General features: G+C 40.5%; 2 protein-coding genes across 2 annotated transcripts; both read left to right on the forward strand.

Annotated features, from left to right (window-relative positions):
• Positions 1-460: 460 nt before the first annotated feature.
• On the forward strand, positions 461-1,130 carry LOC145164656 (uncharacterized). The gene is made up of 2 exons (XM_079083370.1): positions 461-773; positions 1,018-1,130. Exons 1-2 carry the CDS (start codon positions 461-463, stop codon positions 1,128-1,130), a joined length of 426 nt encoding a protein of 141 aa, XP_078939496.1.
• A 1,657-nt stretch (positions 1,131-2,787) lies between these two features.
• Positions 2,788-3,947, forward strand: LOC145164657 (uncharacterized). Its single transcript, XM_079083371.1, has 2 exons — positions 2,788-2,915; positions 3,560-3,947. Exons 1-2 carry the CDS (start codon positions 2,788-2,790, stop codon positions 3,945-3,947), a joined length of 516 nt encoding a protein of 171 aa, XP_078939497.1.
• Positions 3,948-18,397: the final 14,450 nt, after the last annotated feature.

Raw genomic sequence — 18,397 nt, forward strand, 5'->3', positions numbered from 1 at the left:
TGAGACTGATGTTCTAATATGAAGTGAACAACTCTGCACCAGAAATATTGAGGAAAAAATTAGTCAACTCTCAAAGCAATTCAATGAACAGTTAGTGGGCACACTTCCAAGCAACACGGAACAAAATACGAAAGCACATGTCCAAGCCATTACCACAAGGAGTGGTAAAACTATTACTTATTTGGCTCCTATTACTAACAATGATTCATATGTTGTGCATAAACCGGAAAGTAAAAATCAAGAAAAGGACTTTGAACCTCAACCAGGACGTTGTGAAGAACCAAACACAATGTGGTCATCTACTGAAGTTACTAAAAATCCTCCGGTCAAGCCATATCAACCACCACTGCCATTTCCAAGCCGTGCAAAGGAAGACAAGCAAGCCGAAGACTATAAGAAGTTCCTGGAACACATAAAGGCCCTTCAAATCAATATCTTATTTATCGAATAAGTGGCTCAAATGTCGAAGTACATAAAATTTTTGAAGGATCTTCTCACAAACAGAAAGAAGATGGAAGAGGATGCAAAGGTGATCTTAAACGAGAATTTCTCAGCCGCCATGCTGAACGAGTTACCTAAGAAGATGGGGGATCCAGGAAGCTTAACACTCCCATGCCAATTCGGAAATTTGGCCACAAGCTATGATCTTGCTAACTCGGGAGATAGTGTAAATCTCATGCCATATTCATTTTTCAAGAAACTAGATCTCCTGAAGTCGAGGCCAAATAGAATGGAAATACATCTAGCTAAAAAGACAATGACATTTCCAAGAGGTATATGTGAGGACTTATTAGTTAAAATTGAAATTTTTTCCCACAGATTTTGTTGTTCTTGATATGAAAGAATAAAACCAAGTTCCAATAATTCTTGGAACACCTTTCCTAAGAACCGCATGGGCCTTGGTATACATACGAGAGTCAAAACTCACCCTTAGAGTTAGAGAAGATGATATCACTTTTGGAGTGGATCGAGCTATGGAGAATTCAAAAATAAATGATGACATGGCTTTTGCGGTAGATATGTTCGATGAGGTGTTAGAGAAAGAATTAAATGGGTGGAAGGATAATAATTCTGAGGGGTATATGGTTCTTGAAGAAAGTGATATCGATGCTGAACATGACATAGAATAGTTAGAGAAGCTAATGGAAGAAAGTGAAATTAAAGAACTTGAAATGCATTCTGAAGGCCAACCACGTCGTGGTGACATAACCACGTCGTGGTCATCTAAAACTTCGCGATGAGACGGGCATTTCGAGAACACCACGACGTGGCAGGTGGAAGACCATGACGTAGTGCCCTCTCAGAACCCAAAAATTAAGCTAAAAACTTTGCCCGGACATATTGAATACGCTTTTTCGGAGGAAAATGAGCAAAAGCTTGGAATTATATCAGCTAATCTTGAGCCCGAAGAAAAGAAAATATCAGTGGAGGTATTGAGAAAATGAAAGAATGTTATCACTTGGAAGATTTCCAACATAAAGGGGATTAGACCTTCATATTGCTCACACAAGATCAACCTGGAAGAAGGGGCCAAACCAGTAGTGCAAACACAAAGACGATTTAATCCAAAGATGCAAGAAGTGGTGAAATTATTAGATGTCAGGATTATTTATTCAATTTCTCATAGCCCATGGGTTATCCTAATCTATGTGGTACCAAAGAAGGGTGGCATGAAGGTCGTGGAAAACGAAAAAAACGAGCTCATTCCAACTCGAACGGTAACCGATTGGCGAATGTGCATCGATTATCTCAAGTTAAACGATGCCAGTTGCAAAGACCACTTTCCTTTACCTTTTATCGATCAAATGCTAGAACGTTTATCTAGTCCCCTCTATTACTGTTTTATAGATGGTTTTTCAAGGTATTTCAGATTCCCATCGACCCACGTGACCAAAAAAAGACGACATTTACGTGTCCAAGTGGGTCCTTTGCGTATCGTCAAATTCCATTTGGACTATGTAATGCACCGGCCACATTTCAAAGATGCATGAAAACAATATTTCACGACATGGTTGAAAAGTTCATGGAAGTTTTCATGGATGATTTTTCCGTCTTTGTGTCATCTTTTAATGATTGTTTGGATAACCTTGACTTAATGCTTTCTAGGTGTGAAAAGACCAACTTAGTTTCGAATTGGGAAAAGTGCCATTTTATGGTAAAAGAAGGGATAGTCCTAGGTCACAAGGTTTCCTAAGCGGGAATCAAGGTTGATCGTGCTAAGATTGACACCATTGCTACATTACCACCTCCAACTAACGTGGAAGGGGTGCAGAGTTTTTTGGGTCATGCGGGATATTACCGCCGTCTTATAAAATATTTTTCAAAAATCACAAGACCCTCAACACAATTGTTTTTAAAAGACACAGATTTTAATTTTTCTAAAGAATGTTTGGATGCCTTTGAAAGTTTAAAAGACAAATTGACTCACACCCCAATCATGGTAGCCCCCAATTGGAGTTTACCTTTTGAACTTAAGTGTGATGATAGCGATTTCGCTTTAGGAGCACTTTTGGGACGACGAGTTTATAAGCACTTTCAACCCATATATTATGCAAGCAAAACCCTAAATATGGCACAATAAAATTACTGGACCAAAGAAAAAGAGTTATTAGCCATATTGTATGCCTTTGAAAAATTTCGTACCTATGTAATTTTGTCTAAAACCATTGTTTTTACTCACCATTATCATCTTAAGTATTTGTTTAATAAGCAGGATGTGAAGCCAAGATTGATTCGATGGGTGCTTTTACTTCAAAAATTTGACATCGAGATCAAGGAAAAAAGGTGATGGAAAATGTGGCGACCGGTCATCTTTCAAGATTGGAGAATCCGAGACTTGAAGAATTGACTGAGGATGAAATTGATGACAACTTTCCTAATGAATATTTTATGGTGATGATTGGTGAAGAACCATGGTATGTAGATATTATCAATTACCTTGCAAGCAGATATCTCCCGAAAGGCTTATCCCACCAACAAAAGAAGAAACTCTTCTCATAACTCAAATATTATTTCTGGGATGAGCCTTTTTTATTTAGAAGTTGTGCGGATGGGATGATAAGGCATTCTGTATTTGGAAGTGAAGCAAGAAATATTCTCCAACATTGTCATAGTAGGCCAACTAAAGGACATCATGGGACCCAATAAACAGCAAAAAAGGTGTTTTATGTGGGATTCTGTTGGCCCACAATCTTCAAAGACGCTACCAATTTTTTCAAGGAATGCGACTCTTGCTAATGTTTGGGTAATATATCTTCACACAATGAAATTCCTCAAAACATCATTCAAGTTTGTGAGGTGTTTGACATTTCGGGAATTAACTTCATGGGACCTTTTCCGGATTTGAGAGGTAACAAGTACACATTAGTAGCGGTTGATTACGTTTAGAAGTGGGCGGAAGCGTAAAATTTACCTACTAATGACGCACGTGTTGTCGTTAAATTTCTTAAACGATTATTTTCTCGTTTTGGCATGCCCAATGCATTAATTAGCGACCGAGAACCCACTTTTGCGATGAACTACTTGCAAGGGTGTTACAAAAATATGGTTTCCACCATAGGTTTGCAACATCCTATCATCCGCAAACAGGTGGGCAAACCGAAATGATAAATAGGGCTTTAAGAAGAATATTAGAAAGGTCGGTCGGAAGTAATAAAAAGGTATGGTCTGATAAGCTTGATGATGCATTGTGGGCGTTTGAATCCGCTTTTAAAACTCCAATTGCTACTACGCCTTATAGGATTGTTTTTGGTAAAAAATTTCATTTACCGTTCGAAATCGAACACAAGGCATTTTGGGCTTTGAAGACTTGTAACTTTGAGTTATCCGAATTGGGTACTAACCATTTGATTCAGATGAATGCCCTAGAGGAATTGAGAAATGAAGCTTATAGTAATTCCTTGATTTATAAAGACAAAAAAAAAAAAAGTGGCATGATTCTAGGTTGAGAGGCTATAAGCATTTTGAGCCCGATCTAAAAGTCCTACTTTGTAACTCAAGAATGAGATTCTATCGGGGTAAATTAAAGACAAGATGGTATGGCTCGTTCGTGGTGAAAGATGTCTTTTCATTTGGCATAGTTGAATTATATAAAACTGATGGAACATCATTTAAAGTAAATGGGCATTGTGTGAAACATTATAAGGAAGGAATTACAAGGAAAGACTTGGATGGAGAGGTTTTCAATTTAGAAGAAACCGCCACAACGTAGGGTGGGAAGGAGTCTGGCTCACGACTCCTCAAAAATAAGTGCTTACGGGAGGCAACCCCGAATTGAGTTTTCATTTTCTTTCCTTTTAATTTTAAATTTTAATTTTGTTGTAATTTTTAAGTGTGTTTTAAAATAAAAAGGGTTTTCACTATTTTTCTTATAAATGTTGTTGTGAGGGAACGCGTGTCACAAGTGTGGGGTGTGGTGTTTTTATTAAAAATAAAAAAATAAAAAAATTATTTTTGGTGCAATGTACACTACCACGACGTGATGAGCTGTTCCATATGTGGTGGTGGAAAAGGGCCCGACAATGTTCAGTTTTAGAACAACACAACGTGTTTGCCTCAAACACGACATGCTGTCATATTTTTTTCACTAATCTAGATTTAATCCTAAAGAGTCAAAAAGTTAAACACTTTTCATCCACACGCTCCCAACATGACGAGTTCTTGCTCTTACAACATCCTTCTATGATAGTCCTCGACTTTTCATGTTTACTTCAACAAGGAAAATGAAGAGAAGGAGGAAACAACACCCTATCACTTCCCAAGACTTCCCATGGTTTAATTTTCCAAATATTGTTGAACCTCCGGTTATGGTTGAGTGGAGGAACAAATTAGTTGCATTAAGGGCCCGAGAAATTCATGTTCTAAATGCTCTAAACTAGGATTGGTTTGAGGAGGTCGGATTGGTGGAAATGCTTGATCAATACCTGGTCAAAGAATTTATTGGGGACAATGTTCGGTTTGTTTGCATAGGATGGAGACGATTATTTAGGATTCAATAGCCGGTGTACAAAGAATTAATTATGTGCAGAGTTCCTTGCTATTGTCTGCTATAGGAAGACGGATGAAATTCACGACACGGAGAACTTCACTTTTTGTGTGGGAGGACAGAGAAGGGAGTGTAGTTTAGCTGAGTTATCCTAAAGGTTGGGTTTGTATGATCAAAATGAGGTTATGACCGCAGATTTTAGCACTTTATGGAGGATTGCCATAAGAGTTTTCCACATGGTATTAATGATGCAAGCTAGTGGAACACCATAGCTAATGGGGTATACATTCCAGGGACAACTCAAGAGGGTGACATCCAATCACCAATTCATAGGCTTATCCACCGCCTCCTTAGTTTTACCATCAATAATAGGAAAGAGGGGGATAAGGTGCCTACCCTTGGTGTATATTTCATTTGGAGCATTATCACACCCGAGGATTTTTGTCATCTTCCACATTGTATGGCGGGATTTTTAGGAGTAAGAGAAGGAAAAGACAGGAAAGGAGCACCGAGTATTGGGGGGGGGGGGTTGCTCATATCTATATTGGCAACGTCTTATGGTATTTTTGAGCTGAGGGAGGATGGGCTTTGTCAATGGAGCGTACCCAATCATTTAACCGCCTTTTGTTCAAAAGAGCGCGAGTGGTGACTGATAATGGGGGTAACATCTACTCTATTCCCCCAGATGATCTAGTGGAAGATCCTACACTTAGGCGAGTTAGGACACGAGGTGATGATATGCAGGATAAGCCACCTGTTATTTCTGATGAGGATGATTTGCCAACGGATCCCTATAATGTTTATATGTGGCGATATCAAGACAATTTGGGCCAGGGCATGAAGTACATGGGAATGAATATGGATCTGATGATGCAAAAAATGTCAATTGATCGCCCAACCGGTTATCCCTCGCAATTGTAACATCCATAAAATTCATAAAAATTCAAAACCTTTTCATCATCCAAAAACCATTAGTTATTACATAATGTTTTCAAAATAGTTTCATATCAGAGTATCCCAGAAATCAAAATCATAAAATGTGAGGAGGTGCACGATCAAGCCTTCGGCTTCCCGCGATTATCCGAAGTACCTGAAACAAAATCAACAACTGTAAGCACGAAGCTTAGTGAGTTCCCCTAAAATACCAACACACACAAAATAACATATATCACAAACAACATACTACGGGTCCAATCGTCCATCGGGATGGAATACCCCAGGCCCTCAACCATCGGGTTGGACAGTCAACATACTATGGGTCCAATCATCCATCGGGATGGAATACCCTAGGCCCTCAACCATCGGGTTGGAATGCCAACATACTATGGGTCCAATTAACCATCGGGTTGGAATACGAACATACGATGAGTCCAATCAACCATCGGTTTGGAATACCCTAGGCCCCTTAACCATCAGGTTGGAATGCCAACATACTGCGAGTCCAATCATCGTCGGTATGGAATACTCTGGGCACTCAACCATCGGGTTGGAATACCTCGGCCTGTTGGCTTACGCCGACCTGGCAGCTAGCAGGGGACACTGGGCCTTCTTATGGCTTACCTGCTCACCATGGTAACAAAGTCTGACACTAGAAGCTGGAGTCTGCTGCCTACAATCCTTCGCGATGTGGCCCTCCTTGCCACACTTGTGGCATCCTGAAGAAGATCGACAAACCCCATCATGCACCTTTCCGCACTTCCCACAAGTGTGACCCCTCTGACTCTCCTTCCTGGAGTCAGCGGCCCTAAACCGTTTCGACACAGGCTGTGACTGTGCCGGGGCCCGCCTCTGCTCCCTCAATTGAAACTCAATCTCCAGCTCGTGCCGCCTGGCAGCCTCCTGTAACTCTAACAAAGTATCACATCTATGAGTGGACACGTACTGTCTGATGTCTTTCTTGAGGATGCTTAGATGTCGGGTCATCTGGGCCTGCTCGGAAGTGAATTCAGGGCAAAACATCACCCTCTCAGTAAACATCCGGGTGATCTCCATCACCGACTTCATACCCTGTCGCAAATCCAGAAACTCCTAAGCCAACCTCTCGTGCTCAACCCGAGGAATGTAGCGAGTGTGGAACATCTCCTTGAACTGATCCCATGATACCGCAACTCTCTGCTCATTAGAATACGACCCTGTAACAAGTCTCCGCCAATCCTTTGCTCCGGACCTCAACAGGTTCAGAGTGCACCTGACCCTCTGGTCAGCAGGGCATGAGCACGTGAAAAAGCATCCATCAATGTCAGATAGCTACCTCATGGCTAAGATCGGATCATGTACTCGATCGAAATTCGGGGGCTTCGTGTTATCGAAGTCACGATACTGAAAAGCCCGACCGGTCCCACTACGTGCGGCTGCTACGACGGTGAAGGTTGCAGCGGCAACCGTCTCAGCAATGGCTGCATAGCGCTCATCAAAGTACTACACCATAACGGTCTTAATAGACCTAAACATCTCTAGGAGCTCAGCCCGAAAAAGTACGACAACCTCCTCATGCAGGATCTCCCGAATCCTGGTATCCAACTCATCTGGTCTCATCTGACCAATGGTCTCGGGTACTGCTGGTCCACCCTGACCGCCATCTCCTGATCCCGACCCGGATCCGGTCAGAAATCGCCTCTTAACCACCATGCTGAAAATAAACCAGGAAGATATCAGACATCCTACATAGTAATGGGGAACCAAATCCCAACAAAGCCCTAGGGGTTGTGACTTCCTTGCTACGCGTATGGGTCCCGTGCTTTCAGTAGTACATGCCCATACCACCTTCCACACCTACCCATATTTGTCTTAAGGATCATCACCACGCCCTAACAATATACATAAACATAGGAGAACGCTCAATCCTCACTCCTAGAGGAAGGCTAAATATCTCATAACAGGTCGACTGAACCTGCACAACTTATCCATGAAACTTCCACCAACCATGCAGCACTCGTGTATGCTAGCCATACATAATGCTAGACCCTATATAAATTCGAATATCTGATCCTACCCTAAGCCCTTCATCAAACAAGAACAGGAAATAAGGCCAAACCAAACATTCTTAGGCTATAAGATCTTAATTATGTACAGCTATGATGCATACACTAAGCAACTACAGTACTGATGTCAATTTCATAAAAGGAAAAGCCTATGCTATCAGACATCATATAATCAGGCAATACCATCATGCAATTCCTGAAGATCCCTAGCCTATCACTAGCATGCTGTTAACATATCACATTATCAAATAAATGTATGGTATTTTTGGGGTCTACTTATTGGCTCCGACTGATCGTACAGTTCGCATCCTCCTTTGGTTTTTTGAAAACCATTTGAAAATCTTTTCCTTAGTTTGAGACTGGATTCACACGAGTGTTCCTCCAATTCACTCAAACCAAGGCTTTGATACCAACTTGTAACATCCATAAAATTCATAAAAATTTAAAACTTTTTCATCATCAAAAAACCATTAGTTATTACAAAATGTTTTCAAAATAATTTCATATCAAGTATCCTAGAAATGAAAATCATAAAATATGAGGAGGTGCACGATCAAGCCTTCGCCTTCCCGCGATCATCCGAAGTACCTGAAACAAAATCAACAACTGTAAGCACGAAGTTTAGTGAGTTCCCCCAAAATACCAACACACACAAAATAACATATATCACAAACAGCATACTACGGGTCCAATCATCCATCGGGATGGAATACCCCAGGCCCTCAACCATCGGGTTGGAATGCCAACATACTATGGGTCCAATCATCCATCAGGACGGAATACCCCAATCCCTCAACCATCGAGTCAGAATGCCAACATACTATGGGTCCAATCAACCATACGGTTGGAATACCCCAGGCCCTCAACCATCGGGTTGGAATGCTAACATACTATGGGTCCAATCAACGATTGGGTTGGAATACCCTAGGCCCCTCAACCATCAGGATGGAATGCCAACATACTGCGAGTCCAATCATCCTCGGGATGGAATACTCTGGGCCCTCAACCATCGGGTTGGAACACCTTGGCCTGTTGGCTTACGCACAAAGCAGTGAAGCCTCAGCCACCAATCAAACATGTGCACATATAACAGATAGACATATAACGGTCTACAACCAGTCAAACAGATCTAACAGATCACTACGCATAGCAACATCCTATCTACCAGGATACAGATCATGACAGCATAGCAACCACCTATCTAATAGGATACCGATCTAACAGATCACTAAGCATAGCAACATCCTATCTACCAGGATACAGATCATAATTGTACTCAATCATACGACAAAACAGGATAACAATCCAAAGGTCCGACCTTGGTGCCTTAGACCCTGTTAGTATAGTGAGGAAAACTCAACTCACAAGTAGCAGTGACTGAAAAGGTCAAACTCTCGAATCACAGTTCAGAACTCGGCCACCTACAACCACCATATACCCAATTCCATTAAGATCCCAATTTCCCAAAATATCCTCAGAAGGAAAACATGGTCAACCATGGTCAAGGTCAAAGTCAAAGTCAACGGTCAACAGTCCATGCTGACCCCACTCGTCGAGTGCATCTACTGACTCGTCGGGTTCCTTCCTATCTCAGAAATTCATGAAAAGCCCGATACAACTCGCCGAGTTACCCGGGTAACTCGTCGAGTCCGTCATCATCTAGAAAGTGGGAATACCCAACTCAACTCTTCAATTTGGCTAAGCAACTCGTTGATTTCCTTCAGTCTCTACACATTCAGTCCTTTTCCAGTCGAATCCAGAGCCCCAAACTACAGATCCAGTCCCTTAGGACTGAAATACCACGTAAAGTTTCTAACTTTACGTGCATGCAAGGCCTCAAGAGCCTAAAACACTAAAACTAGGTTTAGTAATAGGTTTAGGGCATGGAGGAGGACGTATACTAGAAAAGTGGGCAACTTTATGTCCAAGGAGGCCCTAAGATGCTCAGATATGAAGTCCTAGCTTCAAAGCATGCCCAAAACCAAGAATGAGTTAGAAATGACCATAAACTCTCTAATGGAGACATCTAACAAAGGGGTGATTTGTTGGATATAGTGTCTAAGTCCATAACTTTATTTGGTATGTACTTGACCCGACCCGGCATGGTCCATTTGGGTTGCATGGCATTGCAATACTTGGATAGACTAGATGAGAGAATAAGGCACTTATGATTATTAATATATTATAAGTTCTAATATATTAATAATAGTATTATTTAATTAGTATTGATCAAGTATTAATCTAGTATTAATTTGGTGATCAAAGTGAGACTAATTAAATATATAGGGTTGATTATGACAATCATCAATTCTTTTATGGTGGATTAATGATCCATGGTTTATGGGTTTGGTTATAACCATATGGAACTCCATGGATAGTCCATGGGAGTTACAAACCCATGGGTCATGAGAAATCAAGAGTCATGACAATTAAGGGCATTCATGTGTAAACCCTAATTGTGACAACACTATAAAAGGAACCCTATGGCTAGCAAAATGGTGACCTAGTGTTACTAGAGAGGGCATAACCGATTTTGAGTGCTAGAAGTATTCTTTCAAGTTATTCCAAGTCTTATGGTGTTGTGTGAAGCATTTGAGGCACAACATTTGGGGTGCTAGGCTCACAAAGTCTTGAAGGAATCCAAGCAACAAAAAGGTATGTATTTCTACTAGTTTATATGTTTTATGTAATCCCCATGCCATGCTAGTTAGGAAATAACCTTGGAAAAGAAATTTGCATGTATATAGAGAAAACATAGATTCAAGGTTATTAGGGTTGCATGTACACTTAGGAAGTGTTAGAATGCTCAAAACCCATCAGTGGTATCAGAGCCTAGGATTGTTTTCTGTATACTTGATGCAAAATTTCTTAAAAATCGAAAATTCTGCACTCTGACGACTGGACTCGCCGAGTCCATGGGGAGGACTCGCCGAGTCCATGAACAAATTCTTCCTACTCGACGAGTAGAATAGCGCACTCGGCGAGTAGGAGCGTGCTGGGCAGTTTTTTCGAGTTTTGTTGCTGGAAATGGATTAAGATCATTATCCCAATCTGTTTTGGACTTGTAAAATCTGTTTTTCAAAATGATAATGATTATGTTAACCCATTTTACATGACTTTTATCAATTTTCAAGTATTGTATATAGTTATATGATTTCTTGAAATTGCTTGACATGAATTTGTGTTCTTATGAGTTTTTAGAAGATCATAGGGATTATATGTAACCTCCATGTATGTTTAATTCATGATCTTAATGGCAATGATGGTGTCCATAACTTGTCCTCAAGTTATGGATAACCAAAAGTCACTTCTTTAAATTGTGATTAAATAACTAAAGAGGTTTCATAAAATGAAGAGTCTTCATTTTTATGAACCATTAAAACTCATAAGTTGCAAATTGAAGAGACTTGGAATAGTTTCAAATCTTGCCCTCAAGTTTTGGAATTTGAAAAGTCTTACACTTTAATACTTTAATTCCAAATTAAACGTTAGATTTTTAAAAAGTTTAAAAATCAACACTTATACTATTATTATAATTTTATTATATAGATATGTATAAGAATATGTCATTCTTACCGTTAGTAGGCCTCATTCACGAAGCCGGTCTATAAGGGGGGGTATAAGGTTGTTGCCTATAAAATGGTGACTTAATGGGTGTCCACTCTCACCCACCGCTTCCTTGATCGGTGGAGGGTCATTAGCCGAACGGGTAGGATACGACTTTAAATACTCGTTAAAAGTATAATGAATTATAAAGTAACTATACATTATAAATTCCCAATCTTAGTTACTTTAGGAAAATGTGAAATTGGTGCTAGCCCATAAAATTACACTTTGTACCTTACCAAGTCGTTAGTGGAGCGTGTGTGGTTAACCGGCACACTAACATGGACTAGTAAGAGTGGCAAAGGGTAACTTGACCTTATTATAGATCGGTGGAGCATGTGTGGTTAATCGGCACATCGATTAGGTAATATTGTTGAGGGTACCAAGTCAATTTGTATGGTTATTCACACCTTGTTTGTGATCCTCGGCATCCCAGTCACAAACTTGAGAGGGCACAATCGAGATTCAAACATGCCATTGAAAAGTTAAATGTATCTCAAAAGATCTAGGAGTTTCAAAACCAATAAAACCTAATAATAAAATATTTCGTTCTTATGGTGGAAATTGGTAAATCGTCATTTACCTACCTTCAAATATTTTATAGTATGGATTACGGCATCCCTCTTCCAACTATAAATAGTTTGTTGGATCCAAGCCTTAATATTTCATTTGGGTGAATTATTAAGGATTCCTAATCTAATGAAACTTGTCTTTCTTTCCTTTCAGATGTCTTCCAACAATGCTTCTGGCTCAAACCCAACAGGCTCCTTTTCCCTTATGAACTTGTGTGGTAAGGTCATCTTTGATGGATCCAATTTCAATGAGTGGATCAGAAACATCAGAATGATTACCCGCTATGAGGACAAAGAATATGTCCTCGATAGGGAGCTTAAGGTTGTGAGTGAAGCCACTGCTACTCCTAAAGAGTTTGCGGAGTTTGTTGCACATGAAAAGGATGCTACTAAAGTAGCATGCATCATGATGGCCACCATGACTCCTGAACTTCAAAAATCCTATGAAGATTTCTACCCCTATGAGATGCACCTGGATCTGATGGAATGGCACCATCAGAGCGCGCGTCAGGAGAGGTATGAAATCATCTCCTCCATGATAACCGCAAGGATGAAGGATGGTGAACCCATCACCGGTCACTTGCAGAAGATGCAAAGGTTCGTTGACCGGTTGCTGAAGCTAAATGTTGACTATCCTGAGGAAATGGCGATTGACATCATTCTCCATTCCTTACCTCCAAGTTATGACCAGTTTCGTATGACTTATCATATGAACAAGGAGGAAGTCACACTTAGCAAACTTCAAGGACTCTTAAGGACAGCTGAAATAGGCCTTAAGGGTAAAGCGGTTGCTACTTCTACTCCTTTAACAGCCCCTGTTCTGGCTATTGGGCAGGGAAAGGGTAAGAAGAGGAAAAACCCTTCGAAGGGTACCAAGGGTAAGACTCTTGATGGTTCCTCTTCAAGTGGGACAAAGAAAGGTCCCATCACTCCTTCTACAAACCCAAAGGAAGCACAGTGCTTCTATTGCCAGGATAAGGGACACTTCAAGCGAAGCTGCCCTAAATATCTGCAAGATCTAAAGGATGGGAAGGTTAAACCCACCCATGCAGGTATTTACACAATATTGTCTAACAACTCATCTAATGCTAATTCTTGGGTGCTTGATACAGGGTGTGGTATTCACATTTGTACTGATTTGCAGGCACTAAGAAGAAGTGAGCAAGTGGAGCACGGGAAGATAAACTTAGTCATGGGCAACAGGAAAGCATCACCTGTTACCAAGATAGGAGTTTATTCTTTATTGCTTAACAATGGGTTAATGTTAGATTTGAATAAGTGTTGTTACTCGCCCGAAATGGCGAGAAATATTATTTCTTTTCATGGCTTGTACAAACAAGGTTTTTCATTTTCATTTGATAATAAAAATGGTGCTATTAATGTTTATTACAATGATGTATTTTACTTTAAAGCATTACCTTGTGATGGTGTATATGAAGCTGTGAATGTTGTAGACAATCTAGGAAATAATGTGTTGTATATTGATTCTTCAGATAGCTTGGATAAAGCATCCTTGTGGCATTGTCGTCTTGGACATGTTAACAAGAAGCGCATAGGCCAACTCCAAAAGGCTGGAGTCTTGGAATCATTTGACCTCAAGTCAGATGATAGTTGCGAGTCTTGTTTACTTGGAAAAATGACAAAATCACCCTTCACAGGTACTTGTGATAGGGGTGAAGGTTTGTTGGACCTTGTACACACGGATGTGTGTGGGCCCTTCAGAGTTGCTACAAGGGATGCTAATCGCTATTATGTGACTTTTACTGATGATTACAGTAGATATGGATATATTTATTTAATCAAGCATAAGTCAGAAACCTTTGAAAAGTTCAAAGAGTTTAAGCAGGAAGTGGAGAATCAATTGGTCAGGAACGTCAAGATGCTCCGATCCGATCGGGGAGGAGAGTATCTTAGCATTGAGTTCCTTGACTATCTTAAGGAATGTGGGATTGTCTCACAATTGACACCTCCCAGAACACCACAGTTGAATGGTGTAGCTGAGAGGCGCAATCGAACCTTGTTGGATATGGTTTGTTCCATGATGAGTCGAGCTTCATTACCAATCTCTTTCTGGGGGTATGCCTTAGAGACTGCCGCCCATATCCTTAATCTAGTCCCTACTAAAAAGGTTGCCAAAACACCTCACGAGATGTGGACTGGGAAAGTTCCCAATTTGGACCACATCAAGATTTGGGGTTGTGAAGCTTTCGTGAGGCGTGAGACTCATGATAAGCTTGAACCTCGAAGTGAGAGGTGTATTTTCATCGGCTACCCACAGAGATCCTTTGGTTACCTCTTCTACAGACCCAGTGATAATGTGGTTTTTGTAGCAAGAAGAGGAGTCTTTCGTGAGAGAGAATTCAAAAGCCAAGGGGACAGTGGGAGGCAAATTGACCTTGAAGAGCTTCAAGAGTCAACTGGTGAAGGAACCTCAAATGTTATCGACCAACCTGAGGAGGAAACTCCTGTTGATCCGATAGATGAGTCTGTACCTCCAAGACGTTCCACTAGGGTGAGGAACACACCTGTTTTTTATTATGGTTATCACATCACCACTGAAGGTGATACATTTATTAGTGATAGTCCACTAATAGATTTGGATGAACCTAATAATTATAGGGAAGCCATGGCAGGCTCTGAGTCTACTAAATGGAAGGAGGCTATGGACAGCGAGATTCAGTCCATGTATGACAATCAAGTTTGGAACTTGGTTGACAATGTACCAGGTCGTAAGACAGTTAGGTGCAAATGGATCTTCAAGAAGAAGACCGACATGGATGGGAAGGTACATACTTACAAATCGCGACTGGTTGCGAAGGCCTTTACTCAAACTCCGGGAGTTGACTATGATGAGACCTTCTCACCAGTAGCTAAGATTAAGTCTATTAGACTATTGTTAGCCATAGCTGCATTTCATGATTATGAAATATGGCAAATGGATGTCAAAACCGCTTTCCTTAATGGAAAGTTGGCTGAGGATGTTTACATGGCTCAACCAGAGGGTTTTGTCGATACAAGATACCCTAATAGAGTGTGTAAGCTTGATAAATCCATTTATGGATTGAAACAAGCATCTCGCAGATGGAATCTTTGCTTTGATGAGAAAGTCAAAGAGTTTGGCTTTTCTAGGAGTGAGGATGAGTCTTATGTGTATGTCAGGGCTAGTAGGAGCATAGTTAGCTTCTTGGTGTTGTATGTGGATGACATACTTCTCATAGGAAACGACATCCCAACCTTGCAGGAGGTTAAGTACTGGCTTGGGAAGTGTTTCGCTATGAAGGACCTTGGGGAAGCTGCCTATATCCTAGGGATAAGGATATTGAGAGATAGGAGTAAGAGACTAATTGGACTTAGTCAAAGTACTTACTTGGATAAGGTGCTGAAGAGGTTCAGCATGCAAGAATCCAAGAAAGGGGAATTACCCGTCCAGAGTAATGCCAAGCTGAGTAAGGCCCAGAGTCCGAGTACAAAGGCTGAGATAGCTGAGATGAGTCATATACCATATGCTTCCGCTGTGGGCTCGATCATGTATGCTATGACTTGTACTCACCCTGATGTGGCCTTTGCTTTGAGCATGGTCAGTAGATATCAAGGGAACCCTGGCAAGGCACACTGGACAGCGGTAAAGAACATTCTCAAGTATCTGCGGAGGACTAAGGATTGAGTCCTTACCCTCGGAGGCAGTGATGACGTGAGAGTGGAAGGATATAGCGATGCTAGCTTCCAGACTGATAGGGATAATTTCCGCTCTCAGTCAGGCTGGGTCTTTATCCTAAATGGAGGGGCAATTACTTGGAAAAGTTCCAAGCAGGAGACAGTAGCTGATTCTACTTGTGAATTAGAGTACATAGCAGCAAGTGAAGCAGCTAAGGAGGCGATATGGCTAAAGAACTTCATCGGAGACCTTGGAGTTGTACCAGCTATAAAGGAGCCAATGGAAATTTTCTGTGACAGCGAAAGTGCGGTTGCTTTGGCTAAGGAACCGAGAGATCACGGGAGATCTAGGCACATTGACAGAAAATACCATTTCATCAGACATCGAATAGAAGAAGGACTCCTCGTGGCTAAGAGGGTATCATCAGATGAGAACCCGGCAGATCCCCTCACGAAGGGACTGAGCAGGGTTAAGCATTTACAACATGCGAGGCGCATTGGGCTGAATGATGATATTAGTTTCAATAATTAGATTCCTGAAACTTGTAAAATGTAATTGACATTTGATGATAAATAAAAGTTGTTATTTATTTATGAGTAAGGTGTTACTATCTTGTGTTGATTGTTTACTATGTTTCAATTTTGCATGTTTTTACTTCCAGAATAATTATGTTATTATTCAAACCATCCACAGTCAGTCAAACTTTGGAAGTAAGTATTGATTTAAGACTATCATGAATTTGGCTTGTATGATTTGTCTAAAAGTGCTTTGGACAATGCAATGGTTGCTACAACATTCATGAGTACTCATAAGGGCTGAGTATTGGATCCAACCCACGCTCACTTGCATCACTTCATGGAATTTATCTCGAGTGATCGTGAGACAGTAATATCATATAAATTTTCAAACCTAGAGATATGAGTTGTTGACTATGAGTTGATTATTCATTGATTGCACGAAAATGCATTGGTAACTCGATGTCATAAAACGTGCCTTTGTGAATAATTCAACAAGTAGTTAGTACAAGCATATCAGTCGAAGTTTATCTGTTCCTTCTAGAAATAGAAGCCATATCTGGGCCCCTCGATGATTTGGTTTTAACTTATGTACCGGACCCGGTCAGAACCTAATTGATGTGTTCAATTTAGTTCTATGTCGAAACAAATCAGAGATCGAGAAACAAATGTTGGACAATAAGTAAGACCATGTTCCATGTGTTTGTCCGGCTGATATCATGAGAACAGAGGATTATATGATCACTTATCTTAAATGGCGTATCATCATCATCTCAGTTCCGAGAGACTTTGAAAGAGCTACGATTGCTAGTCGGATTTTGAAGTCATATTTGCAAATATAGTTATTAGACTTATCCAAGTGGGAGACTGTTGGATATAGTGTCTAAGTCCATAACTTTATTTGGTATGTACTTGACCCGACCCGGCATGGTCCATTTGGGTTGCATGGCATTGAAATACTTGGATAGACTAGATGAGAGAATAAGGCACTTATGATTATTAATATATTATAAGTTCTAATATATTAATAATAGTATTATTTAATTAGTATTGATCAAGTATTAATCTAGTATTAATTTGGTGATCAAAGTGAGACTAATTAAATATATAGGGTTGATTATGACAATCATCAATTCTTTTATGGTGGATTAATGATCCATGGTTTATGGGTTTGGTTATAACCATATGGAACTCCATGGATAGTCCATGGGAGTTACAAACCCATGGGTCATGAAATCAAGAGTCATGACAATTAAGGGCATTCATGTGTAAACCTTAATTGTGACAACACTATAAAAGGAACCCTATGGCTAGCAAAATGGTGACCTAGTGTTACTAGAGAGGGCATAACCGATTTTGAGTGCTAGAAGTATTCTCTCAAGTTATTCCAAGTCTTGTGGTGTTGTGTGAAGCATTTGAGGCACAACATTTGGGGTGCTAGGCTCACAAAGTCTTGAAGGAATCCAAGCAGCAACAAGGTATGTATTTCTACTAGTTTATATGTTTTATGTAATCCCCATGCCATGCTAGTTAGGAAAGAACCTTGGAAAAGAAATTTTCATGTATATAGAGAAAACATAGATTCAAGGTTATTAGGGTTGCATGTACACTTAGGAAGTGTTAGAATGCTCAAAACCCATCATGATCAAGGTGGCAACTTTTTACCTCCAAATGGTTGCAAAAACAATGAAGCTCCCGGATCTAAGGCCTTCTACGCAACCCAACCTCTTCAAGCTTCTAGTTTCCTCCAAAAGAGCACAAGACTAACTCTCCAAAGTTCACACACACTCAAGAAAGTAATAAAGCACAACTAGGGTTTCTCTCTGGATAATAAGGTGATAAGGGAGGCCGGTGAGGGGACTTAAGGTCCTTTAAATAGGGTGCAAACCCAAAAAATTAGGGTTTTCATGAACAGCCTCAACTCGTCGAGTTGGGACCTTCAAACTCGTCGAGTAGGTTTTATAAAATGTCCGGCCTTCTTGGTTTCTACACGACGAGTTGGAGCCTCCCAACTCGTCGAGTTCTAAGGCAAAATGCATAAAATCCTTAAAACTTTATTCCTGAAAATCGGGATGTTACAACAA

Source organism: Lactuca virosa, chromosome 3 (genome assembly GCF_052849685.1).
Source record: "Lactuca virosa cultivar CGN04683 chromosome 3, Lactuca_virosa_CGN04683_v6, whole genome shotgun sequence".
In the NCBI taxonomy this organism is placed as follows: domain Eukaryota; kingdom Viridiplantae; phylum Streptophyta; class Magnoliopsida; order Asterales; family Asteraceae; genus Lactuca; species Lactuca virosa.

Bases quoted from the DNA above. Each gene is read 5' to 3' on its own strand.
- LOC145164656 (XM_079083370.1), top strand. From the start codon at position 461: ATGTCGAAGTACATAAAATTTTTGAAGGATCTTCTCACAAACAGAAAG. The intron at 774-1,017 runs GTATATGTGAGG...CTTTTGCGGTAG, and splicing joins GACAATGACATTTCCAAGAG to ATATGTTCGATGAGGTGTTA.
- LOC145164657 (XM_079083371.1), top strand. From the start codon at position 2,788: ATGGAAAATGTGGCGACCGGTCATCTTTCAAGATTGGAGAATCCGAGA. The intron at 2,916-3,559 runs GTATGTAGATAT...TTTCCACCATAG, and splicing joins ATGATTGGTGAAGAACCATG to GTTTGCAACATCCTATCATC.